The sequence below is a fragment of the Macrotis lagotis genome, chromosome 3 (assembly GCF_037893015.1).
Source record: "Macrotis lagotis isolate mMagLag1 chromosome 3, bilby.v1.9.chrom.fasta, whole genome shotgun sequence".
Taxonomy (NCBI): domain Eukaryota; kingdom Metazoa; phylum Chordata; class Mammalia; order Peramelemorphia; family Peramelidae; genus Macrotis; species Macrotis lagotis.
The window spans coordinates 52,039,677-52,066,268 of record NC_133660.1 but is presented as its reverse complement, the minus strand read 5'-3'; the positions used below and the strand labels follow the sequence as shown (position 1 = coordinate 52,066,268).

Sequence of the window (26,592 nt, the reverse complement as noted above, 5' to 3'; positions counted from 1 at the left end):
AAAATTACACTTGTGATTTCATCAACATAAGCTCTAGTGAGGAGGATTTTCCTTTATACTGCAATCCCAGACAGTTCTACAACCTACAAAGAGCTGCCTGGGACACAGAGGGGATAGATAACTTTCCCAGGTATGAATTAAGAGGCAGGCCCTTCCAGCTTTGAGATCATCCTTCAACTACATTTTTGCTGCCTTTCATTTCCTTTTTTATAGAACTGGTGGATGCAACATCTATGAAATAATTACGAAAAAGGAATAAGACTTCAAAATAAAGAAATGGCCATAAAATATTCTTGTCATTCTTTAAATGATATGTCATTTTGCTCAAGTGTTCTGACTAGCAGAACTCATAGGTGGGACAAATGTCAGAAAGTGCACAAGATGATTTTAATGTTTCTTCATAATTTGTACCTTAGGTTTTAAGGACTTCTTCTCTTTTCCCTTGGGTATGAAAGTTATAAAAGATTTCTCTTCTTCATCTTTCAAGGAAGAGGACTGAAAGAAAATTGCAATAAGCATGTTAGTTAGGATCTGGAGTATCTGTCAGGCCGTGATCAATTCATACTATTTGACTTTTTATTTATTGTGATGGAGGTTGGAGGGGAGGCAAGGTCTAGACCTGTAATTTCATTAGTATAAGGAGTTCCTTGTAAGGAAACTGTCCTCACCAGCGCAGATCACTAAGTCTTTTACAACTTAGGAAGCTTAGAGTTCCCTAGAATGGTGAACATACTACTCCATAGTATCATATAGGCAGAATGTGTCAGAGGCAACACTGGAATTTGGGTCTCCCTGACTCCAAATCTGTTTCTCACTTCCTATTTATGTAGCACTTTAAAATCTTTAAAGAAGATACAGAAAAGGGTAATTAATAAGGTGAAGAACTTAAAGTAAATGCTTCATTATGTTCAGTTGAACCTATTCAGTTCTAATCTTTTCATGAAAAATGTTGGAAAGTTCTGTTTCATTGAATGTACATTTTTTCCACTTAAAGGTTATCCTCAGTTCTTGCTGAGTAGGTAATTCTTCATTGTAATCCTAACTTCTTTGCCCTCTGGATTATCATATTCCAAGTCTGTTGACCTTTCAATGTAGAAAGTTCTAAATCAGGGGCAGCTAGGTGGTGCAGTGGATAAAGCACCAGCCCTGGAGTCAGGAGTACCTGGGTCCAAATCCGGTCTCAGACACTTAATTATTACCTAGTTGTGTGGCCTTGGGTAAGCCACTTAACCCCATTTGCCTTGCAAAAAAAAAAACCCTAAAAAAAGTTCTAAATCTTGTGTTATCTATCTAGACCAGGTGACTTCATGATATGTGAATTTTCTTATAGCTGCTAAGAGCTTTCTTTTGGGGAATTTCATTTAGGAAATGATTGATGGATTCTTTCAATTATTAGTTAATCTCTGATTTAAGAAGATCAGGGCAGTTTTCCTTGAAAATTTCTCAAAATATAATTTCTAGATTCTTTTTCTGAACATGACTTTCTGATAGACCAATAATTCTTAAATTATCTCCCTTGAATCAATCTATTTTCCAGGTCAGTTGATTTTCCAATGAGATAGTTAACATTTTCTTCTATTTTTCATTCTTTTGATTTTATTTTATTGCTTCTTGCTGTCTCAAGGAATTATTAGCTTCCACTTAGTCAATTCGAATTTTTAAAGCATTATTTTCTACACTGAATTTTTATAACTCCTTTTCCATTTGGTCATTTCTCCTTTTAAGGAATTCCTTTCCTTCAGAGAATTTTTGTACATCTGATCAATTCTCATTTTTTTTTTTTTTTGCAAGGCAAATGGGGTTAAGTGGCTTGCCCAAGGCCACACAGCTAGGTAATTATTAAGTGTCTGAGACCGGATTTGAACCCAGGTACTCCTGACTCCAAGGCCGGTGCTTTATCCACTATGCCACCTAGCCACCCTGGACTTATTTTTCCATATGTCTTTTTTTAGATTTTTTTTTTAATTTTAGAAAGGTTTTATTTAGAGTTTTACAATTTTCCCCCCAATCTTGCTTCTCCCCCCCCCCCCACAGAAGGCAGTTTGTTAGTCTTTACATCATTCCCATATATGCATTGATCTAAGTTGAATGTGATGAGAGAGAAATCATATCCTTAAGGAAGAAACATATAATGTGTGATATAGCAGAATTACATAATAAGATGACATTGTTTTAATTGAAGGTAATAGTCTTTGGTCTTTGTTCAAACTCCACAATTTTTTCTCAGTATACAGATGGCATTCTCCATTGCAGATATACCAAGATTGTGCCTGATTGTTGACCTGTTGGTATGAGCATGTCCATTAAGGTTGATCATCACTCCAATGTATACCACTGCACCACCTAGCCGCCCCCTCAGTTCTCATTTTTAAGGAACTATCTTCACCATTTTTTTGGTATATCTTTTTTCATTTGACCAATTCTGTATGTTAAGAGTTCATCTCTTCATTGGATTTTTGTGCCTCTTTTATCATTTGACCTAGTCTGTTTTTTTAAGGTGCTATTTCCTTCAGTATTGTTTGTGTCTTCTTTACCATGTTGTTTTCATGATTTTCTTGCAAGTCCTTTTTTTTCCTATCTCTACCTATCTCTCTCCCTATCCCTATCCCTTTTCCCTATCTCTTATTTGATTTTTTAAATCCTTTTAGAATTCTTTCAGAAACTCTTCTGGGGCAGTTTTAACTTTGTTGTCTTCTACAATATTTGTGTTTTGATTTTGCATGTCACTACAATAACTTTCAATGGTCAGGATATTTTTTTGTTCATTTTTCTAGATTATTAGCTTTATATTAAAGTTGGACTCTGCTCCCAGAGAGGGCTGCCCCAAACTTTAAGTTTTCTGTGTATTCAAAGTTATTTCTGGGGGATCTGGAAGCTTTCAGTTCTTCCAAGGTGGTATGATCTAAGGAAAGATGGGTTTATTCCTCTCCTGATCTGTAAGCAACTCTTTTTTTTGCCCCTGGAACTGTGACCAGAGTGCCCATTCCCATTTTTGACAGCAAGTTCTGGCATATTAGTGCTCCTCCTTATCCTGGGACTGCAACCCAGATCCAATTATGCTCAATACAACAGAGCCCTACACTCAGTGCCAGCAAGACCCCTGTATTATCCTTCTGACTAGTTGTCTGACCCCTTACCTTTTGTGGGCTGAGAGTTCCAGAAGAATCTGCTGCCACAGATGATTCTGTCATCCCCAAGGTCAGCTGAACCTATGGTTCAGTATGTCCTGGAAGAGCCTAAACTTGACTCTTACTCCTATCTGACAGAGCTTTCCTCCCCAACTTCTAAGATGTCTTGTGCTGGAAAGTTGCTTTACCCAGCCTTTTTTGGGGTTTTGTCACTCTAGACTTTGTTTTAAGGTATTAAAGTTGTTTGGAAGAGAAGTTTGGAGAGCTCAGTTATGTCCTTGTCTTGGTTCTCCCTCTCTCCCCTCAAAGATTATGTTGAAAAAAAGGTATTAGCTGGAAGATGCTTTTACAAACTCTTATTGGAGAGCCTAGCATTTAAATTTCAATCACTGTCATACCCTTGAATGGAGTAGGGAAAATAAGATAAAATTTCCCTTTAAAAAGTTACAAGATCACTTCAGTTCTATACCAGATATATATCTCTAAGCATTGTTTTCAGTGACACCATATCTCAAGATCACTTTATTGAGTACAGCGGTACCTTGATACTTACTGACTTGATTACTGCATTTGGATGAGAAAGAAATGTTTCAGCATTTTGTATCCCCAACAAGAGAAAATGTTTCAAATGCTTCATCAATTGTTGCTTGTGGAACCTTAGACCAAGTCCACTTGGCTCATTGCTTGGGCTTTGAATGTTTCAAGTGAATTTAAATAGCAACTACTTCTGTTTTGTCTAGAAATGCTGAGGGGCCTCCTCTTTCAAATTATTATTTTTTAATATGAAAAAGAGACTATTCTTTGCTTCCTTTCTTACAAAACAACTTCATTACTTGATATTAGCCCAATTAAATGTGAAAGTTCTAAGGATGAATTATTTCTAATTACATATTGCTTATAAAATAGATTCATTCCTTACTCATTGGTTTCATCCAGCAAGAGACCTAGAATGAATTAATGATGAGTTTCAGGGTATCAGAGTATATAAAATCATATTTAAAAATCAAGGCTCTTCATTTTAACATGAAAAATATAATCAAGCCCAATAGCAACTTTACTGACAAGGCATTTGTAACATGACATCTAAATTGATGAAAAAAGAAATAAATCAGAAATAGCATGCAATATTTGCAAAAAAGAAACCAAAAACTTTATTTCAAATCTAAGCTATTCCTGAATTTGAATGTATAGCTTTTGGCTAAATTATAATTTGAACGATGACTCACCTGCAATGATCCAAATGATCCGTTAGGTACTACAAAAATCTCATCTTGGTTTTCTTGAAGTACCTTATACATAATCCAAAAAACATATTTTGAAAAATTGCAATTTGATTTACATCCTAATATAAAAGTACAGGAATTATCAAATACAGGCAAATCACATTAAAAAAAAATTTTAAAGGACACATTTTTTAAAACTTTAAAATATATGAATAAAAAACATGTAGAAAAAGATATAAATATCTTGAAGTTTTCATTTAGGAATATAAACGGAGGGAAAGAGGATACAATGACAAATGTAGATGATACAAAAACAAACTTAATAAAAGTTTTAAAAATAAAAGACAACACTAAATCCCTACTTATTGGTGAAATGCAAATTAATTCAATTCTGGGCTACCTACTAGAAATAACAAAGGTTTGAAGGAAGGAGAGAAAATAGGTACACTAATGAACTATGTATATTTATGAACTATTCTGATCATTTTGGAGAACAATTTAGAACTATGCCACCTATGCATAAAATTATGAATACTTTCTGATCCAGAGATACAATGGTTGGCTCTGTATTCCAAAGAGAATGTGAAAGAAGAAAAATAACAGATATGCGCAATAATATTTATAGCAACTTTTCTTTTGTGGGGGACAAAGGATTGTAAATATATGGGATGCAATAACAAAAAAATTAAGATAGTGAAATAATACGAAAATTCAGACAAACTGATTCAATTATATTTGCAGAAAATAAACTGGAAACTGAAATAATATGAAGAACATCAATGAAAATTTTTTCATCAATGAATATTTTTAAAATATATAAAATACTGAAAGCAGCATAGTTTGGTAAAAAATATAATGACCCCAGTTCTAAATATTCCACTAAACAAACTTGGCAAGATACATATGTCACTATTCACTGATAAAATTAATTAAAAAAAAATTTTATTGTCTTCTATGTTTAAAGCACCTGGTAATAAGGAATATAACCTATCTACTATGTGCAAGATATTATGATACATGCCCAGAATATAAAGTCAAATATAACACAGATCATCAAAGAGGGTATAGATTCAGATAAGATAGCACCTGAATTTGCCTTAAAGGAAAAGTGAGACTTCAAGATGCAGAGATGAGGATGAAGAAAGAGAATCCATTCCAAGATGGGAAACTCATTTACAAAATATAGCTAGACAGATGGATAGACAGATAATTAATATAAAGAGATGGTATATATAATATTATATAATATCTTACATTACATATTATATAAGATCATAATATATTACAATATATGATACACATATTTTATATTACATAATATTATTACATGTTAATATATTTTAAAATGTTTTCTGTTAATGGTTTTTCATCTGTCTTTGCTCTTATTGTCCTCCATTCCTGAAATGGATTTCTTTGTTCCCTCATACATATACACATGCACACAGACCCCTATACATGTATATATATGTCTACGTATACAAATATAAAAATCTATAGACACATATACACACATACAGCTATACATCTCTACATATATATCTACAAAAGTTACACTGATATATGTGTATATATATTTATACAAATACACACACTGATTTTATATATATATACATATATAATATATATATATATATATTTTCATATATATATATATATATATAAAGTAAATATACATGAAAAGGGAAAGTCTGAGAAGAAAAACTGTGACACACTAAAAAGATTACTGATTTAGCCTCAGAAGGAATGAATTCAAATCATGGTATCTCACTCCTTATCTATCTGACCTTTGGTAAATGCCTTAAAATCTTTGTGGCTTAATTTCCCCAGCTGTAAAATGGGGGTGAGGGAGTATTCTTTCCATCTCTAATCTGAGTCTATGACAGTTCTGCTACTAATGACCTAGATGACCTTGGCTTTAGCAACTAAGCTGTTTCCCTAACTGTAGATTTAAGGGGGTCAAACCATATGGTTTTATAAATTCTCTATTAGCTCTAATTGTAGTAATGAGGTAAGCTTCAGACATTGGCTGGAGAGTTGGCAGAGGCATCATTATTAAGGTATTTGTACATCCCAGATCTTTTTAGAGAAAAAATGGGCACATTAATAAGATAACTCATCTTTTAAATTTTTTCATTCAAATAAGAGGAGGGCAGCTAGGTGGCACAATAGATAGAGCACTGGCCCTGGAGTCAGAAGGATCTGAGATCAAAGCCAGCCTAGCTGTATGATCTTGGGCAAGTCACTTAATCCCACTGCCTTAAATAAAATTTTTTAAAAAGATCAAATGGTCAAATGAGAAAACTGTACTATATAATCTTTAACTTTATTTTTAGGTTTTTGCAAGGCAAATGAGATTAAGTGGTTTGCCCAAGGCCACACAGCTAGCTAATTATTAAGTGTCTGAGGCCAGATTTGAACTCAGGTACTGATCTCTAACTTTATATCCAACACTATGATAATTCAGTGATAAACTAGAATGTTGAATTTATCTTACTCAGAATCCTCTCCCTCACCCCCAACAATTCCTAGGAAAGTGCCCTTGCCTACTAATACTGTTTAATGACTATGTGCTGTAATGGTTTACGCAAATGGACTATGTTCAAATTAAAATGGGCAATAGACAAACTAAATCTAGATTCATAAAAGAGCATACTGATAAAAATATATTACCTGTTTAGTAGAATTTTGATATAGATTAGGTCGCTCTGAAATATCTGATGAGTAGCATATTTCTGTAAATTGTTTCTTGGCTACAATGGAAAAAGTATACCTTTTAGATTATCTGTACTCTGCTAAAATGCAAATAAAAACATATACCTAAAACTGAAAGTGATGGGTAAAATGTTATTTGAAAATTATTTTATGATTACAAGTTATAATGATTACATTTTAAGTTTTAACGGGAAGGGTTTTTACAAACTCATTGAAAATGAAATAAACACTAAAATAAGAATTGGTAATCCAATACAAACCAAAAAAAAAAAAAAGAAGGTATAGAATCTTATTTTCAGTGATATCTGGGCCAATTGTTACTGCTGCAGTCTCTTCCTTGACCACTGGTACTCTGCTGCTAAGATACTGCTAATCACTAACCTCTTTTTTAATTGGTAAATCCATTAGCATCCTTATAGGTACCAGCAATAAATTATTTTTATAAATTGCAATAAGCAGAAAAATGATAAAAGGATGCTCTGATATTATAAAAATATACACACATACATATACATTTATATTCATTAACATTAAAAGTAGAAATCGACTAATTTTTCATCCTTAGTCACATAGGTATATATTCTTTATAAATTATTTTGTCAAGCATATCAATAATCACACTTTAAAAATCATTATAGTCTCTAGATAGGATGCATCATATTGTCAACTAAGTTACTCATCCCCCTGAGACTTATTCTATGTCATGCTTATTTTATGTCATGTTGTATTTGCAAATAGGAAAAGTATTCCTCTAAAAATAATAGCTGTTAAAAAATGTAAATATGTATGTCCATATCTATTTATCCAAGTATCATCAAGAGAAATAATGAAAAGGATGGAAAGGCAAGAGAATATCACTTCCAGAGGTTAAATTATGTTATAAAGGAGCAATTATCAGAGTTATCTGGTATTGGTTAAAAAATGAAGTAGAAGAGATCAAATAAGAAACAGAAACAATGGAGTTCAATAATTTGATATTCAATAAACCAGAAAATATGAAGCACTTAGGAAAGAATTTCCTATTTGACAAAAACTGCTAGGAATACTGTAGAGATTTAGGCTTGGACCAACTTCTAGTGCTATATTCCACAAAATTCCAAATGGTTGTGTCCTGAATATTAATCATACTATATAAGCAAAATAAAAAATAGTAGATTACATAACTTTCACAGCTTTGAATAGAAGATGTATTTTTAACCAAACAAGGGATAAAGACAATTTCAAAATAAAAAAGAGGTAACTTTGATTACCTCTTAAAAGTATCCCCATAAACAGAATTACTGCACCTAGGATAAGAAGGGAAACAGTAGGATTGGGAGTGGAGGTAGGAGGAATTTGTTCTATTTTTCTGATAATAATTTGTTATCCAAAATATACAGACAACTAAGCTATTCCCTGATAAGGAGTCAAAAAAAAATGTGAATTCTTCAAAGAATTACAAACTATTAACAATCATATGGATGAACTCTCCAAATCACCAAAAATGAGAAATAAAACAAACCATGTATTTCACACAACCATAAGCTTTCACCTCACAGCCAAAAAAATCTAACAAAGATGACCCAGGAATACTCAATTTTGGAAGGGTTCTGGGAAGACAGGCACAATAACACATTTTTTTTTAATTTTTGCTAGGCAATGGGGTTAAGTGACTTGTCCAAGGCCATACAGCTAGGTAATTATTAAATGTCTGAGGCTGGATTTGAACTCAGGTACTCCTGACTCCAGGGCCAGTGATCTATCCACTGTGCCACCTAGCTGCCCTGCAATAGGGCATTCTTGGTGGAGCTGTGAATCAGTACAACCATTTTAATAAATAATATGGAATTAAGCAAAGTGATTAAAATATCTATATTCTTTGACCCAGGGATGCCAGTACTATGTTTAAAGGAGATCTATTGAAGAATGGTTTTTGTTCTTTTAAGAAAGCCCACATATAACAAAATATTTATAGCAGCACTCTTTGTGGTAGCAAAGAATTGGAAATGAAGTAGATGCCCATAAACTGAGAAAATTATGGTACATGAATGTAATAGGATATATTTCTGCCATAAGAAAAGATGTGCATGAATAATATAGAGAAGCATGGAAAATAATCTATATGAATCGATATGAACTGATACAAAGTGAAGTAAGCACAAAAATGTAAATGAAAAGAACTACATACTATTAAAAATCAAAAGAGTTACAAAGAGTAAGCAGGACTCAAAATGAAGATATGAGAAGATACTTTCCAAAACAACCTTTCACAGAATAAGAGATCTAAAGATGTTATTGCACAAACTTTGGAGCTTTTTTAAAGTATTTATCATCAATGTTGTGATATTTTTTCCTTTTCTAAAAAATACTGTCTGTTATATAGTATGGCTTTCTGTGAAGAAAAGGGATACTAAGGATAACCATAACGTTGTAAGACAGAAAACATGAATAAAAACTTATTTAAAAAAGTAAAGAAAATAAGTTCAAATCCACCAATGTTTCTATTTGTAACCTTGGAAAAATATCTCTCAGTGCCTCAGTTTCTTCATGGAAAAGAGGTGTGCCTAGATTATTTCTATCATCTTTTCTAACTCTGAAATTATGATTCTATGAAGATTGAGGTAAATGGAATACATATTCATTTGAGGAAAAATTCAAGTTTAAATTAGTATTAATTTGCCACTGAATTTAATTTCTAGTTTTACTGTATGAGTAATAGAACCAAGCAGTAAAAATTTAAATATACAAATTATTTTGGAAGAGTAAACAATTCTTTCCACAGGAATTTACTTCCAAACAAACTTACTGCAAAAAACTATAATTTTTCCCCTTTACCTTAGTGACCTCAGGTATAGAAGTTTAGTTTTTACTATAATCACAGTAAAACTAAACTTAGAAAATGATTATTATCATAGTCATGACAAAAAGCTAACAGTTATACTGGCATCAAACTTCAATATTTAAGACTTATTTCTGATTTCAAATTTTTCTTGTTAAATTCCAGAAAGATAGCAAAAATGAAATAAATTGACTTTAGTGATTGGAATTTCTATGGGATACCCCACCACTAACAAAAAAATTACATGAAAGCAATGCTTTTTATCTATAATTACAGTGAAATTAAATTCTAAATTAACATTATCTCAGCTATTGTATAAATATTTAGTGGGATTATTATAATGAAAAAAATGTAAGACATTCCAAATGTATTATAAAATGAATTCTCTCTTAATTTACAAAAGTTTTAAATTATTCATTAGTGCTATTTTTAAAAAATTAAATTCAAATATTCTAAATTGCTTCAGAAAAGTCTGTTCTTTTCAAAGAAATGTATTTAAAGCATAGGGGAAAATATCTTTCTCTACCAGTCAAAAGATGACATCAATTTTAGAATTTTTCCAAAAATAAAAACTTAATTTCTAGTCATCCTGAAATTCCTTGAAAGCATGTCATTATGATTTTATATTATTTCTCTAGTTGTACTTAGTTTGTCAGGCATGTTTTTACCATATTTTTCTCATTTTAATTTTGAAAATTGTAAATATTTCCAAATTACAAAATAGTAATCTTCCAGTAAATTATGACCAAAATTAATAGTTCATAATTGAACATTTTTAATAACTATTATTTTAATGTAGTTATCCTTCACCACACAATTAATATTTATCTTACAGAAAAACATATTGTTATGTCCCCTAGATCTGTTAAAATTGTGTTTAGGTTATGACATTTAATATCCCACAGTTGAATAAGCATCAATCATGTGATCAACAAGTTGGCTAATCTATTATTTCCAAATTACAGGTTTGCTTATTTGCTACATTATTGGAGTACTGGCAAATCAAAATGAAAAGCCTATAAAAGTGAATCACTGCATTTATGTTTATTCTTTCCTTAGAATGTGCGGGATTCTTCTAAAAAAATAATATCACTGATGTAAAAAATAATAATATTACTGATATATGAGTCTAATTTAACAAACCAGTGTTCAGTTTAGGAAGGGCCAACATAACTGTAACAAACAGCTATTACCCATAAAGATCACTGGTTTACTAATTGAAGCTCTTCAGAGAAAATTCCAGAATCATCCTATCATGATGTTAAATTTCTACTAGTTCTACTTTATCCAATTATTTGTTGTTAACACTGAACCAAAATTCAAATCCAGATTTTTTGGGGGGGAATTATAATACCATAGTTAATACTATAGATAGGAAAATAAAATAAAGAAAATCTAAATTAGCATCCACAATAACCTATCACCATCTGTTAACAGTAAGTTCGTGTGTGTGTATATATATATACACTTTCATTATATCAAATTTTTGTGTTAACAATTTAATGATTTTTAATCTGCTTCTTAATCAAACTGACTTTATTAAAAGTATTCTAGCCTTTATTCTTCATAAAAATTCTGATTAACAAGTATAATTAAAAAAATTCAAATCTAATATTTTTCCCCTTGGATTTCAAAGCAACAAATCAAGATGGAGATTTTAAAATGATTTTATATCACTACAATGCTCTACAATTCTAAAAATCATCTCATTTTCTAAAGGACAGATGTGGCCATAAACACTTTCATTACCTACATCTTAATTAACCAATAAAATGTTAATTTTCTAGCTAACATATTGCCCAGATCTCAATATTAGATTCATTCCCAACTAAGTTAAATTTTAAAATATACTTGCCACTGTAAACACTTCTTTTAATTTTACTCCTTCAAAACATTGATCATCGTTTTGCTACATATACTTCCTCTAACCAGCATGGCCTGTAAGCTACCCAAACTAAAGAAAACATCTTTGTGAGGAACTATGGCCAAAAAAATACATCATCTGATGATCAACTTTCTATTGGTGAAGCTCTCAAATTGACCCGAGCTACTTATCCTTAACGTTACCAAACTTGTGTTCAGACATTGAGTTTTCAAGTTTTACTAACATAATAGGAAATAAATATCTTAGAATTGTTTATTCTTGGATATTTTTGACAAGTTATTTTGATGATTTGGGGATAGTTATTCCTAAATTGTACTTTTTATGTTAATCATACAGATTATGGAAAGAGAAGTAATTTAAGTTCCCAGTTGGGTTTAGAATTTTAACCTGACATACAAGGAAGCAGGAAGGGAAAGGGAAAAGAAAAAGGGGGAGGGGAAGGATACATGTGATAGGGAAGGGTATACGTGATAGAAGATGGAAGATTTAAGGAGTGGGTGGTCGAAAGGAAAGCAATAGTGAGCAGGGATAAGGGGAAAGGAGAGAGAAAGGTATAAATGAGGGGAAAAAAACGGAGGGTAAAGAGTTAGTAATTATAACTGAATGGGATAGTTATATATGTATAACCAATATTAGATTGCTTTTTGTCAGAGGTAGGGTGGAGGGAAAGGAGGAAGAAAAATGTGAAAATCAAAACTTTATACAATGATTGTTGAAAACTACCATTGCATGTAGTTGGGAAAAAATGCATATTTTTTTTAAAATTAACTTTGTACTTCCACCCAGTGCTGAAAACAGCACCTTTATTATAATAGGTAATTAATAACTTCTTTGTCCTTCGTTCTAGAAGAAGAGCATGATATCAGGAAAGTGATGCCATGACAAACACATAAATTAGATTTCAGCAAGCAAGGGCTGCACTAAATCACCAGCCTCACTTTCTAATCCACAACCATCTGGATCTAGTGGTCAGATCAGAATCACGATGATGGACCTGGATGTGAGGCAATCAGTGTTAAATGACTTGCCCAAGGTCACACAGTTAATTATCAAGTGTCTTAGCCCAGATTTGAACTCCTGTCCACCTGACTTTAAGACTAGTGCTCTATCCACTGTGCTATCTGGTTGCTCCTAATGAGTAATTAATATATAAGAACTGAAATACTGGAAAAAAAAACTGGATGTGAATAGGATGGACTCTTCCATAAAACAGAAGTAGAAAACAGAGATAACTAAATACCAGAATCTTGCAATATGTTGTTTACAAGAAACAGATCTGAAACAGAGAGATTCACAGAGAATAAAGATATAGAGCACCAGCTCTGGAGTCAAGAGGACCTGAGTTCAAATGTGACATCGGACACTTAATAATTACCTAGCTGTGTGACCTTGGGCAAGTCACTTAACCCCCTGCCCAGCAAAAAAAAAAAGAGTGAAAGATAAGAAAGGAAACCACATCTTGCTAAAAGTTATCACAGATGATGAAGTAATATCAATTCTAAACTTATATGCTCCAAGTGGTATAGTATCCAAATTCTTAGAGAAGTTGAGGAACTTGCAGGAAGAAGTAGATAGCAAAATTATACTACTGGGGACCACAGCTTCACTGTCTCAGAATTCAATAAATCTAACCATACATACACACATATACAAAAATTCTAAGAAGGAGGCAAAATAGAATTTTTGAAAAGTTAGATATGACTGACCTCTGGAGGAAATTGAATGGAAATAGGAAGGAATATGCCTTTTGCTCAGTGGTACAAGGCATCCACACATTCGCCATGTTTTGGGGCATAAAAATCTCACAATCAAATGCAAAAAAGGCAGAAATATTAAATGTATCATTTTCAGATCATGATGCAATAAAAATTACATGTAATAAAGAGTCTTAGAAAGACAGACTAAAACTTAATTGGAAACCAAACCTAATCCTAAAGAACAAGTTGGTAAAATAACAAATCATAGAAACAATCAATAATTTGATCAAAGAGAATGACAGACAACAAGCCAAAGCAATTTTTAGGAAAAATTTTATATCTCTAAATGTTTACATGAATAAAAAAGAAAAAGAGCAATGGGCTTGTAAGTAAAAAAGCTAGAAAAAAAATTAAAAATCCTCAATTAAATACCAAATTAGAAACCCTAAAAATCAAAGGAGAGGCTAATAAAACTGAAAGAACGTATATAACATTAATAAATAAAAGTGCTGGTTTTATGGGGAAAATAGATAAACCTTAGGTTAATTTGATTTTAAATAAGAAAATCAAATTGCCAGTATCAAAAATGAAAAGGGTAAAATTTAGGGGAGGCTAGGTGGTGCAATGGATAGAGCACCGGCCCTGGAGTCAGGAGTACCCAAGTTCAAATCCAGCCTCAGACACTTAATAATTACCTAGCCATGGGGCCTTAGGCAAGCCACCTTGCAAAAAACCTAAAAAACAAAACAAAACGAAAAGGGTAAAATTTATGACCACTGAAGAGGAAATTAAAGCAATAATTCAAAGCTGTTTTGCCCAATTGTATACCAATAAACATGACAATCTAAGTGAAATCGATGAACATTAATTGCCCAGATTAACAGAAGAGGAAATTAAATAATCAATTAATTGCATTTTAGAAAAAAGAAACTGAACAAGCCATAAAAGAACTCCCAATGAAAAAATCTTCAGATGGATTTACAAATGAATTCTACCATATATTTTAAAAACAATTGATTCCTATACTATATAAATTATTTAGAAAAACAGCCAAAGGGGTTCTGTCAAATTCCTTTTATGTTACAAACATGGTGCTAAAGAAGGAAGAGCAAAAAATCAAGAAAAAAATGATAGACCAATTTCCCTAATGAATATTATATAAAAATGTCAAATAAAATATTGGCAAAATATGGAAGGATTTGAATGAACTGATGCTGAGTGACATAAGCAGAACCAGAAGAACACTGTAACAGCAACACAGGGTTGATGATCAACCTTAATGGCCTGCTCATTCCAACCAGACACAAGTTGGGATATATCTGTGATGGAGAAAGACTTGTGAAGCTTGAACAAAGACCAAAAACTATTACCTTTAATTTTAAAAAAGTTATCTTATTATGTAATTTTGCTATCTCTTATACTATATTTTTTTTCCCTTAAGGATATGATTTCTGGGGCAGTTAGCGCAGTGGATAGAGCACCAGCCCTGGAGTCAGGAGTACCTGAGTTCAAATCCAGCCTCAGACACATCATAATTATCTAGCTGTGTGGCCTTGGGCAAGCCAACTTAACCCCATTTGCCTTGCAAAAAAAAAAAAAAACACCAAAAAAAATTTTTAAAAAAAGGTTATGATTTCTCTCTCATCATGTTCAAGTTGGATCAATGTATACCATGGAAATAATGAAAAGACTAACAGACTGCCTTCTGTGGAGGTGGGGGAAGGGAAGCAAGATTAGGGGAAAAATTGGTAAAATTCAAAACAAATTAATAAATTTTTAAGAAAGAAAAAAGAAATAGCATCTGCAAAAAAAAAAATCATCGGGATGGACACTATAACCAGCTGAGATTTATACCAGGAATGTAGGGCTGGTTAAATATTAGGAAAATAATCAACATAATTGACCACATCATGATTATTTCAATAGCTGACAAAAAAAGCATTCGAAAAATAATTATTACATTAAAAACACTAGAAAACAGCATCTATCTAACACTATTGGCAAGCATTATATGCAATAAGCAGTCCCAATAAGATCCAGGGGAGAAACAAGGATGACCATTATCATAACTATTATTCAATATTGTCCTAGGAATGTCAGCTTTAGCAATAAGAGGAAAGGAAATTCAAGAAATTAGAAATGAGGAAACAAAACTCTCACTCTGCAAATGGTAGTTATAGAATCCTAGATAACCTGCTTAAAAACACCACTTGAAACAATAACTTTAGCAAAGTTGTATACTATAAAATAAACCTACATAAAAATCATCAGTATTTCTATATATTACCAACAAAGCCCAGCAACAAAAGATAGAAAAGGAGATTCCATTCAAACAACTGTAGACAAAATAAAAGGATTTGGGAGTCTACCTGCCAAGATAAACCCAAGAACTATATGAATACAATTATAAAACATCACACAGTCAGATCTAAACAACTGGAAAAAGATTGTTTATTCCTAGGCCCAACTAATAAAAATGACATTTGAACCTAATAAATCTACTTATTCAGTACCATACTAATCAAACTACCAAAAATTATTTTATACAGCCAGAAAAAATATTAACAAAATTTATCCAGAAAAAATAAAAGATCAAGAATATCAAGGAAATTAATGGAAAAAATGCAAAGGACCTAGCCATATTGGATAAAAGACTATTATAAAGTGGCAATCATCAAAACTGATTTCTATTGGCTAAGAAAAAGATGTAGATTAGTGGAATAGTTAGGTACAAAAAGAGTAGCAAAGAATTGGAAATTGAGTGAAAGTCCATCAACTAGGGAATGGCTAAACAAATTGTGGTATATGTATGTTATGGAACATACTGTCTATTAGAAAGGAGGGATGGGAATGCAGAGAAGGCTGGAAAGACTTGCATGAACTGATGCCGCATGAGATAAGCAGAACCAGAGAAACACTGTACACTATAACAGCGACAAGGGGTTAATGATCAACCTTAATGGATATGCTCATTTCATCAGTGCAATGATCAGGGACACTTTTAGAGTATCTGCAATGGAGAATATCATCTATATCCAGAGAAGGAATTGTGGAGTTTCAACGAAGACCAAAGACACACTTTTAATTAAAAAAAAAAAGTTCTTAACCCCATTGCCTTGCAAAAAAAAAAAGAGTATTGGAAAAAAAAGTTATCCCATCTGTATCCAGAGGAAAGAATTGAGGAGTTTGAACAAAGACCAAAGACTATTACTTTTAATTTAAAAAAAAAAGTTATCCATCTGTATCCAGAGGAAAGAATTGTAGAGTTTCAACAAAGACCAAAAACTATTACCTTTAACTTAAAAAATATTATCTTATTATGTAATTTTGCCATCTCTTATATATTTCTTCATTATGGAAGGAATTTCTCACTCATCACATTTAACTTACATTAATGTATACCATGGAAACAATGTAAAGATTTAACAGACTGCCTTCTGTGAGGGGTGGGCGAGGGAAGCAAGATTTGGGGGAAAATTGTAAAATTCAAAGTAAAATAAAATCTTTTTTAATAAGTTATCTTATGGGGGTAGCTAGGTGGCGTAATGGATAGAGCACCGGCCCTGGAGTCAGGAGTGTTTGAGTTCAAATCCGGCCTCAGACACTTAATAAATTACCTAGCTGTGTGGCCTTGGGCAGGACACTTAACCCCATCTGCCTCGCAAAAAAACTAAAAGAAAATAAAATAAAAAATAAAAATAAAATAAAGTTATCTTATGTATTATATAATTTTGCTATCTCTTATATTTTATTTTTTCCTTAAAGATAAGATTTCAACACATTCAATTTTATAGCATGGAAACAATGTAAAGACTATCAGACTGACTTCTGTGGGAGGTGGGGGGGAAGCTAGGTTGAGGGAAAAATTGTAAAATTAAAAAAATAGATTAAGGACAAAAGAAATATAACAAATAACTATAGTATTCTACAGTTTAATAAATCCAAAGTTCTTGGATAAGAACCCCTATTTGACAAAAACTGCTGGGAAAACTGAAAAAATAGCATGACAAAAACTTAGGCATAGATCAATATCTCATATCTTAGAGGATGTGGTATACCAAGATAAGGTCCAAATGGGTTCATGATTACATAAAGGATAATACCATAAGCCAATTAGTAAAGAAACAATTATCTGTTAACTTTTTGGAGAATTTATAATCAAACAAGAAATAATGAACATGAAATACAAAATGGTTAATTTTGATTACATTAGAAGTTTTTGCAGAAACAAATCCAATGCAAGCAACCAAGAGCAGAAGGAACGCAGAAAACTGGGAAAACAATTTTTATGGTTAGTGCTTTTGATAAAGGCATCATTCTTAAAATATATAGAGAACTGAGTTAAAATTTAAGAATACATAACATTTCCCAATTGAAAAATAGTGTGAAAGGGCAATTAGGTGGCATAGTGGAGAGAGCATCAGCCCTGGAGTCAGAAGGATCTGAGTTCAAATGAAGCCTCAGTGTGACCTTGGGCAAACCCCACTGCCTTGCATAAAACTAACAAAAAAAAGTGTGAAAATTATACTTACCTCTTCCCACAATAGTGATGAAAGACAACTTTAAAAAACTTGTGACTGAAAATCTGAATGCAAAACAAAATATACTTCACTTTTTAAAATTTATTTTCATGATTTTTCTTCCTTTTGTTCTGGTTCTTATTTCACAGCATAACTAATATGAAAATATGCATAACATGATTATGCATATATAACCTATATCAAATTACTTGCTGTCTTAAGGAGGGGGGGGGATAAGGGGAGGAAGGAGAAAATTTTTCAAAAATGAATGTTGAAAAATATCCTTATACATAATTGGAAAAAATAAATAAATCAAAAACTAAGTTACCTTTAGGTCACAAGGAATTATTCAAATATGACTCCACTAGTTTACTTTGATCTAACAACTAATAAATGCATATTATTCAGTCACAATCCATTTGCTATTCCTTGAATTGCCATGGCTGAGGTACAATATCTAGTGATCCAGAAATTAGCCATGTAGAAAGAAAATAAATTATTTATTTAAGACACATTCTCCTGAAGGAATTTCAATTTAAAATGAAATTTATTCTTAGAAAGGACAGTCATTAAAATGAAAAATATCTACGCAAACATCTTTTTTTTTTTTTTACTTTTTGTGTCTATTTTAATAGGGAATATCCCCAAATATAAAGAAATCATTCTAACCTGTGCTTTTAACTGGCTCACTTGTCAGCTGAATTCTATGATGTTTCGAATCAGGATTTCTCTCTTTCAACTTTTCTAAGCTTTCAAAAGCTGAACTATATTCAGTCAGGGACCTTAAAAGGGAAATGCTGTTACCTAAATCAGAAAGTTCAAAGGAATTTCCAGCATCGTCACAATATTTCTTGTATTCATTGTTCGTTTCTACTTTACTTTGTAAATTCTCCATTCTTTCTGTATCCTGAAATTCATATACACCTATTTCTTTGGAAATAGGATGTTTTTTTCCCCCAAAAGGAGTGTCAGAAATTGGAGTACTTGATCTATCAAATATGTCACATTTGGAATCAGAATCACAATTCTGATCAGTATTTAAAAATGGCATCCTATCATTTTTAACTGGTAATGGTCCATCCTGTATATAATTTCCTAAAATACAATCATGTCTACTATCTTTAGTGAATAGTGAAGTATCATCTTCATTAGTCTGAGTCATGCTTATGCTTGATGGAGAAGGTAAATAGAAACTGTTTTCAATATCTTTGGACTTACTTTGAGAGGGTACAATTTCACAATCAGTAAAGTTTGGGTGAACAGATCCATTACATTGGTCATTACCAAATATTAAGACATCATCAGTCTGCTTTGCGGATGAATCCCATTTGGTTCCTCTGCTTAATGTTTCACAATCTGATGAATCCACTGTCATTTCTTCAACATTTTCAACTTCAGGAAGATTTGAGTTAAACAGGAAAGATGCTTCATTACCTTTTCCAAACCTGTCAAAATCTACTGAATTTTCTGTACAAATTTGTGATGACAGAGGTTTTTTATTGCAAAATTTTGCTGGAGAACTAGAATTAATTGTAATCAAAGTAGACAAATATTCATTGTCATCTTCTTGACTGGTATCCTCAATGCTGACTGTTCTTTTAGCACACATTTTGTCCTCAGTTTTCTTTAGCCATTGTTCAGAAACAAGAGGAAAGATGTTACTGTTTTGTGATTCTTCCTCAGTGTCACTGGTATCAAAATTATCCAGATTGAAAGTAACCTCCAAAAACGTTTCTGGTTTACTATCCAAATCTGTACTAGTATCAATATTTTCATTTTCCACTCTACTTTTAGAAACAAATGTGTCCAAATTATCAGATATGGCCAAATTATTACTTATACAAGAATCTTTTTGTGGATATTTCCCTTCCGGCTGAGAAGAAAGCTTTAGGTGGCTCTCCCTTTCTGGCATTCCAGGTTTATTAAGTTCCTGCACATTTTCTTCAGTGAAAACAGGTTCTTTTGTGAACTTTGGATAAACATCATTGAATAGCATTTCACTCTTGAATTTTGATAATAAGTAATGGTGTTCATTATTGCTATAAACATCTGGTAAGTTTGCTTCTAACTCATTTTGACAGGATGAAGATACTTGAAAATTTATTTTTTGATTACAAGGGGTTTGGTCATCATTATCCATTTGACCATCTATCTTAAACCCAATCCTTTTTTCAGAATCAGTTGCAAAGAGATCCATCTTCTTTTGTTCAAAAGGGACCATCAAATCTATATCCAAATTGTCATCCTGATCCTTAGATTTTCCTTCAGTATCACTTACATCAGAAGAACTTATGGATAAACTCTTTGGTAAATAAATATCCCATCGACTTCTTCTGCTTACATTATTTTCTAAATGACATTGATGAGTCATATTTTTTGTGCTATTCATTTCAGTGATCTCTTCCTCTTTTTCTGTTATGCACTGTGGTTTAGGGAAGCCTTTTATTTCTTCTGTTAACTGTTTGGGAGGAAAATGTTCTGTAACTTCCAAAGTTGGAGCTGATTTGGACTTTAGAAGTGCTAAAATCTGTTCTTTGCTCCTGATATTTTGTGAAGTGGCTGAGCCTCTGGTTGTCAGACAATCTTCTTTTATGTACTCAGTATCCAATGAAGAATCTGATTTCTTAGTTATAGAATTGAGAAAAGAATAATCATCTTCATCACAGAACCCTTTCTGGTTAGAAGGGATGGATGTAGTTGAAAGAAGTAAGGAGATTGACATATCATTAGTGTTGCTATTCTTGTAATCAATGACATCATTACAGTCAGAAGGCATAACAGTGTCTCTATTTTTCTTTCCAGGAGTAGAAAACAAGGGAGGTGTGCAGGAGAATAGAGAAGAAAAAGTAGGATAATAGGACTCCTTCGATAGAAGCAATGTAGCTGATTCACTATTTTCTATGGCTGCCATCTTCTTTGGTACTTGACGTGGTGCTTGGAATCCCTAAATATATAAAAATACATTAACTGCATCACAGTTTCACAAAGGATTTTAAATGATTTAACAATGGAAAAGGAATGCTTTCATTTTGTTAAAAAATAATATAGCCAGCATAAAATATTGTAAAATTTACAAAGTCCTTTCCATAAGGTGTCAGGAGGATCTGAGCCACATCTCTTGATATAAATTAGCTAAGTAAGTGACTTTAGGCAAGTCACTTAACTTCCAACTATCCCAGACAAATATCTAATTCTATAGATTACAAAACAATTTTTTATCTGCATTGACTTAGAAAAGTTCTCGATGCAAACTCCCTATACCAATAAAAAAATTTCATCAAATGAATGATAAATTGTGGTAGTCTCAAGGACTGTTGATCATTTACAAGATTTTACACAAATATTCTATTTTTTTATTTCAAGTAGAAAAACTTACAGTAAATTTTCTTTTTAAACCAGTGGGTAGACATGGCTTTGCCTTGTTAGAAGGTTTCAATCCTTGTACATTTAATTTGGGCACTTCCACTTTAACTTCTAAATTGCTAGAGATGTTTTCAGCATTTTTTATGTCTTCAACTGTGATTAAATATCGATCACTTTCCAAATCATCTCCAGGTTTCACCTATATTTTAAAGACAAAAAGCCCCAAACATACAAATTTGTTTTCAATGCAAACAAAAGGGTAGCTTCTCCTAAAAGACATAAAAATATAAATTTGTATGTGAACAGGAATAATACATTGATTATATCTTTTACTAGAAAAATAAACATTACCTGTGTGTTCAAAATTACATAAAATGATATATAAAATGATATAAATCACTCCACTAATTAAAAATCTGACATAAGCATGTAAGTTCACTATGGGCAAGGATTATTTTTTTGCTTCTTTTTGTATCACTGGCACTTAACGCAGAGCCTGGCATATAGAAAGTACTTTATAAATGCTTACCGATTGACTGACTTGGTTAAGTTGTTATTGACTGACTTGGACAAGTAAGTTATTAAAATGGTTTTAAAATGTATTATTATTTCAACTGATGAATAATAAATTTGTTATGATCTTTAAAAGTTAGACAGTGCCCAGCCCTCAGCATAGTAACTGGAATATGGTAGGTATTTAATGTTAGTCTGATTGAAAGATAAAATAAATGTTATTTAAATAACTAAACAGTTTCAGATTGAACAGAAATAAGATGCAATAGCCAGGAGGCCAGTGTCATCGGATCAAAGAAAACCTGGAGGGAAATAGGGTATAAGAAGTCTAGAAAGATAGGAGGGGGGCTAGGTAATGAACAGTGTTGAATACCAAATAGAACATGTTGTATTTGATCCTGGCAGCAACTGGAAGTCACTGGAATTAACTCAGTGAGGGGGTGGGTAGGTATGTGTGTAACATGATCAATACTGTGTTTTAGAAAAATCACTAGTGGATTAGAGGATAGATTGGAAAAGGGAGAGATCTGTGGCAGGTATCTGAACCAGCAGGCATTACTGGCAGTAATCCAGGTGTGAAGCAAAGGGGACCTACACAAGAGTGGTAGCAGTATCATAGGAGAAGAAGGGCTACAGTCAAGAAATACACAAGCAAAAGTCACTGAACTTGGCAACAGACTGGATGGAGAGAGAGAGAGAGAGAGAGAGAGAGAGAGAAAGTAAAGAGTTGAAGATGACTCTTAGGTTGCAAACCTAAGGAACTAGGAAGATGGTTTTGCCATCTACAATAATAGGAAAGGGGATAGGATACAGAAGAAAGACAAAGGGTTAGGAGGAAATAGAATGAGTTCTGTTTTGGATGTATTGAATTTAAGATGTCTACTGGATATCCACTTGTAGACGTCTGAAAGGCAATTGGCAATTTCAGAATTAAAAGTGAGCAGAGAGCTAGAAAGATATGAAAAGCAACAAAGAGATGCTAATTAAATTTATGGGAATGATGAGATCATTAAGCAAAGTAGTACAAAAGGAGAAGGGGGTGCAGGAGAGAATGCTGAGGACATGGAAGGTATAGTCAAATAAGTAGGAGAACCAAGAGAGAAAATCCAAGAGGAGAATGATTAACAATGTAAAAGATGAATGAGGAAAAGGTTACTGGATTTGGCAAGTAAAATAATCTCTGGTAACTGTTGATACAGCAGTTTTGGTGGAATGATAATATCTCAAGCCAGATTGTATGGGGTTAAGAAGATAATGGGAGAAGAGAAAATGAAGTTTTGCTATCAGGGTGACCTTGGGCAAATCACTTTAATCTCTGGGCCTCAGTTTCCTTGTCTATAAAATAAGAGGATAGGAAAAGATGAACACTATGATTACTTCTAGTTCTACATCTATGACCCTATCTTAGAGCCACTAAGACAGAAAAAATAAGCAGAGTATTAAAGCAATGAAATATTATGGTATTACCAAGGAAAAAAAAAACAAACTCAGCAAATATTGAGCATTCAAAGAAACATGAAAAGGCCCAAACAAGGAAAATCACAAGAATCAGAACTGTAGTCATGATAACAATTATATAAAGAAAACAAAGAAAGAAAAATACCTATAAACACCTCTGAAAAAGAATAGAGAACAAAAGCAATTTTGCTTACTTATTATTTATTGTCATTTGGTGCTAATCTTGCTAAATTCTAGTTTTACATCAGTTTTATTTCTTATTTTGTATGCTATTCTGTAAAAACATTAAAAAGAAAATATGCTTTTTAGTAACTACTTTCATAAAATGATTATTCCAAAATGATTTCTAAAATATTTTAAAAATTAAGAAAAAATATTAAAATACCTCACACTGTTTAAGAAATAAACTCTCCAGGCACTGTCCTTTGTCATCATATAAAGTTGCCTATATTAAAAAAAATAACATTTACAAAATAAAGTTAACATGAAAACAATTTAAAATATTTTCTAAAACAAAGAACACTTTTTAGATAAATCATATGAAATGTATTATTTGACTTAGTCATAGTTCAAATCTCACCTATCATATCAGTTTATATTAATTTATTTATTCATGGTAGAATTTATTGATTATTTATTCTAGCACTATGTTAAAGCCTGAGGGAGATATAAAAGTCCAAAGTATTGTCCTTTTAAAATCTTATACTTAAGTTAGTTGAGAAGATAAGAAATAAACATTTTTCAAATAAGTTTACATGGTATTAGCATTGGTGTGAGAGGTAATGTTTTAGAAAGTAAAAACAGTGGGATCTGGATATATGTAATGTCAGAGTGCTAGGAAAGAAAAGGAGATAAAAATCAGGTGTGGAGTATTTGGTGGACAGTGAAGAAACTGTCCTATCAGTATCAGAAGATTTATGTCAGAGAATAGTAGATGAAAAAGTTCCATAGGTAAGATGAGAGCAAGATGAAGAACTGTATAGCAATATATCTTATATGTCCTATAGTGTCTCAGTTAGTATACTAATTCACTTTTTAAAACTGTTAAACGTTAATGTTCTATTTCTTTTTCCTTGAAAATTATCATAAGACATTAACAGGCAATATTGTGAATTCACTCAAAAGCACAATTAATAAAGAATTAGTTACTACTACTCCAAATAAAAAATTAAATCAAATACTCACTGAGATTATTACGAAACTATTTCTACTTCTCAACTCTCCACTGTAATGCTTGGATTTTAAAATCTAAGTGAGAGCCTGTACATTACAATTTATGTAATTTTCTTAATGTTCATATATGAATTTAAATTGAACTTTTAGACTCATTAATAGATTAGCCCAAACTTACTTTATTTGCTGAGAAACTGATCTTCAGTATTCCATCTTGCCATACTTTTGATTTCTTCATCTTTTGATGAGTATATAGTACCTTATTTATTAAAGCACAGAAATAAAGACAGTTTCCAATAATTCTATACTCACATTTGAGAAATACATGAATCAAATATTGAAATAGTAAAATCAACAAATTAAAGACTTACAATAAACTCTTGACTTGCCATTGTCGATGCTGGAAATAAAATCCACCTGACACAGTAAATCTTCAATAACTATGAGAGCTCATTTTGTCCTGGGCAGACATAGGATTCAGTTCATCACTGATGAGAAATATAAATAAGAATTTAAATTTGTAATGCATAACCTTATTTATAATCTGCTCCAGGTACCTAAAGAGATATATTAAATGTTATCTTTTCTTTGTTAGAATTAAATTCAACTGGAAATGTATGAGAAAATAAATTTCTTTATTCAATTTTAAAATGGAATATGTTCAAGCCTGGGCAAGGAAGTTGTGGAAACAGGCCTGGCCTTGGGGTCAAGAAACCCAAGTTTGAACCCCAGTTCTGTTATTTATTGCTTCTAAACAAATTACTTAATCCTTTTATTCCTCAATTTTTTTCAGCTGTAAAAGTACTCTTCCAAACTGTAAACTCTTAACCATCCTTGAACATCAAGCTTAAGTTTTCTGAATTGCTTCAGAACCACCACAAGGTGGCTCCCTAGTGTTCTGAATATAAGCTTCCGGTTTCAATCTGTTAATATTTGGCTACTAAAAGGATTGCAATTATATATCTGAAAATAAAGTAGCAGAAAACACTCTTGCAAAGAGACTATTTCTTGACAGATTAAATAGGTCTCTATGTTCTGGGACAAGGCAGAAATCATAAATTACAGACTCCATTCATTTCTAGGGTTTTTCTTGTTTAAAGAAATTGGGTTAGTGTTCAAATTCTAAAATTCTAAGACTTTTTGCAAAAAAAGGCAATAGAAGATTTTAGTATAAAGATTCAAAAAGGGAATATTTAAAGGACTGTCACAATCAAAGAATTTAAAGCCAAGTGCCCAATTTACTGATTCGAGCCTCTAAATTTTTCTTTAAATATAGACTGGTCCTCTATAAATAGTTTGTTGTTGAGTCTGATGAGAGGTATTTCATTCCCTTACATCAAAACTGATTCAAAATAAAGTCAGCCATAAAGAGTTTAAATAAGATTCTATATTTAAGGAAGAATTTTCTGGATTGAAAACTGCTCATCTTTTTGTGATCATTTAAGTATAAGTGAATATGAAGAGAGAGACTAGATTACATATGGACCAGATTTCTCCTGTTGAATAAGTTATTTTCAATCAATCAATGACTGTGTGAGAAACACTGTACCTAAGAAATGTAAATAAAAATATGAGGAACGAAAGAACTCCTACTTGCAACACATCTACATTCTGACAAATATTTACAAATATGTGGTCAAAGACTCTACTAGGCATCAATTTGTTGGCTCTTGTAAACACAATTGCTAATCAGCTGCTAGGTTCTGCAGTGGACAGAGCACCAAGCATAAGAATCAGGAAGACTTTTAAAAGTTCTAATATAATCTCAGGTATTTACTAAGCCATGAAACTTTGGGAAAGTCATTTAACCCTATTTGCCTTGGTTTCCTCCTATCTAAAATGAGCTGGAGAAGGAAAAGGCAAATCACTTCAGTATCTTTGCTAAGAAAATCTCAAATGGGTTCTCAAAAAATAAGAAATGATTGAACAACAACTTTTCTACATATTTTGGAGGTTGGCTTTTTAGACTTTTTTTTTTTGCATCTTGCCCTATAGCAAGAATTCTTCACCTGGATGTGCTAACTTGTTTTGTTTTGCTTTGGAATGCTGATAATTGTATTTAAATCTAACTTTTCTTTGTAATCCTATGGATTTGATTTTGT

The 26,592-nt window shown here is 32.1% G+C and overlaps 1 protein-coding gene across 10 annotated transcripts in view; it reads right to left on the bottom strand.

Moving 5' to 3' along the window:
• ZGRF1 (zinc finger GRF-type containing 1) overlaps positions 1-26,592 on the bottom strand; it is a 78,355-nt gene that overhangs the window by 49,835 nt on the left and 1,928 nt on the right. For 6 of the 10 annotated variants that reach the window (XM_074228684.1, XM_074228678.1, XM_074228680.1 and 3 more), the window contains exons 2-9: positions 24,862-24,978; positions 24,669-24,749; positions 23,703-23,762; positions 21,360-21,545; positions 18,653-20,927; positions 7,022-7,101; positions 4,355-4,417; positions 412-495 (exon numbers count right to left, since the gene is read on the bottom strand). In XM_074228684.1, coding sequence (XP_074084785.1) covers positions 412-495; positions 4,355-4,417; positions 7,022-7,101; positions 18,653-20,927; positions 21,360-21,545; positions 23,703-23,762; positions 24,669-24,749; positions 24,862-24,882 — 2,850 coding nt within the window. In that variant the 5' untranslated portion in view covers positions 24,883-24,978. The remainder of the gene's footprint in view (positions 1-411; positions 496-4,354; positions 4,418-7,021; positions 7,102-18,652; positions 20,928-21,359; positions 21,546-23,702; positions 23,763-24,668; positions 24,750-24,861; positions 24,979-26,592) is intronic. The other 4 variants (XM_074228686.1, XM_074228687.1, XM_074228681.1 and 1 more) reach the window with 3 other exon arrangements.